Here is a 1,735-nt window from a genome sequence, read left to right as displayed (position 1 = left end):
GTTGCAACACCACTTGTGACACCAGGATAAAAACGGACCTTACAAAAATGTTAAAAATGAAAAAAAGGGGCAGAGCAATCAAATCAATGTAATTTATCAAAAAATAAATAAAAAATAAAAAAATTGTTAATCAATGTGGTAGGCCAATATTGAGCCTTCTAAGCCACAGTGAGTGAAGCACCATGTAGAACACATCATATGGCTTAGCTGGTCTGTTGAGTTCAAAATGCCTTTGCACTTGCATTACCCTTTTCTGCAACTTCAAGAACTTTGAATGCGGAACTGCCCTCAAGATTGTCTTGAGCTCCGATATTCTCGTCGGAGAAATTTGTATCGAAAACTTGCTCCAATCAAGAACCTCTCCGAAGGGTAACGAATAGTTGTAAGAAATGAGAACCGGGACACACCCTGCATAAATTGCCTCCACAACTCTAGGACTCGCAACTTCTGAGCCACTTGGGCACAAGCAAAATTTGGTCTGTCCCATTATTTGGTGGTAGTTTGTTCCCTTGGGAAGGTACTCATGAACCTGAACTTCCTTGTCTTTGTCCCTCCAATGCTCAAACAAGAACTTTCTGATGTCTCCGTGGGCGCCTCCGGCGAAGAAGGCGAGGATTGGGCGGTCTTCCGCGGGGCGGCCTAGGCGGGGTGGTCCGAGATTGTCACTTTTCATTGGTAAGTTATATTCTGGCAATGAGACATCTCTTATGGGCATAAATCCTTCTGAAATGTTGGCGTTGCATAGCACACGCATAAAATGCTTGAAGAACTTAGGGTCATCATATACAATTTCTGGCGCCTGAAAAACCAAGTACAACACATAAGATAAGAGCCAATGAAGAGACTCCAACATTTGTTTGAAATGAGCAAACATTATTTAGACGAGGCAGGATTCAAGACATTCCAATGAAAATTGTGGAAATCAATAGAAAAGTTTTCATATTTTGTATGTTCAAGGATTATATAGGATATGAAATCTGTGTAGAATAATAAGCCTCCTTTTTTTCTAAATTTAGGTCGGGGATTTAAACTCCTACACCTAATAGTAGAATCATGTGTGAAATAACTTAGTGAACTCTATATTTATGATGTCGGACTGGAATTATCGCTAAATTATGTTTGTAACAAAAATGACAAATACGTGATCACTGTGGAAAGTAAATTTCATTGAAAAGAATATCATACCCAATCATGACAAGAGACCATAAAATGGTCAGCTCCACTGCTCCTATTCCAAAAGGGGTATTTTTGAGCTACAACGTTGACATAATCTGTGACAATTCTGACCAATCGACCGTGGAACACGTGAGGATTAGGCCGTTCATAGAGAAAATCAGCAATTCTTTTCACGCTTACAGGTATGAAGAATGCATGGGCCTCATCAGGATGACGGGCCAGAAATGGGCTTTTTCCACTGGTATCTAATTCGTCCATGAATTGGCCCTCAATAGAGTAGATGTATGTCATCGGCCCATTGTGAAACAAGGGTAGCTCTCCTTCCTTGTAGGCCCATATCTTGAATCTCTTCACCATCTCTATGTGACTCCTGTTGATCCAAAAGGGTACATTTGTCAAAAACAAATAATAAAAAACAAATGTAATATATTGCTGAAAAATCAAAGTCAAAGTCTTATGAAAGCAGTGACTAATTAACTACGGAAAAGTGAATGCAAACTTACACAGAACGCAAAATTAATAAATTCGTATAACTTGAACAAATTGAAAAAAAAAAAAA

At 38.9% G+C, this 1,735-nt stretch overlaps 1 protein-coding gene across 1 annotated transcript; it reads right to left on the bottom strand.

Moving 5' to 3' along the window:
* Window positions 1-73: 73 nt before the first annotated feature.
* LOC21383846 (probable glycosyltransferase At5g20260) lies at window positions 74-1,548 on the bottom strand. Its single transcript, XM_010114877.2, has 2 exons — window positions 1,186-1,548; window positions 74-799 (listed from the first exon to the last, which is right to left on the bottom strand). Exons 1-2 carry the CDS (start codon window positions 1,531-1,533, stop codon window positions 131-133), a joined length of 1,017 nt encoding a protein of 338 aa, XP_010113179.1. The 5' UTR covers window positions 1,534-1,548; the 3' UTR covers window positions 74-130.
* Between the last annotated feature and the right edge of the window lie 187 nt (window positions 1,549-1,735).

This window comes from Morus notabilis, unplaced genomic scaffold (assembly GCF_000414095.1).
Source record: "Morus notabilis unplaced genomic scaffold, ASM41409v2 C11435443, whole genome shotgun sequence".
Classification (NCBI taxonomy): domain Eukaryota; kingdom Viridiplantae; phylum Streptophyta; class Magnoliopsida; order Rosales; family Moraceae; genus Morus; species Morus notabilis.
The sequence above is the reverse complement of the archived record's forward strand: the minus strand, read 5'-3'. Positions and strand labels throughout refer to the sequence as shown.

Excerpts from the sequence above, each read along its gene's own strand:
- LOC21383846 (XM_010114877.2), bottom strand. The coding sequence starts at position 1,533 with ATGGTGAAGAGATTCAAGATATGGGCCTACAAGGAAGGAGAGCTACCC. Across the intron at positions 800-1,185 it reads TGGTCTCTTGTCATGATTGG|GCGCCAGAAATTGTATATGA; the intron begins GTATGATATTCT and ends TTGGTTTTTCAG.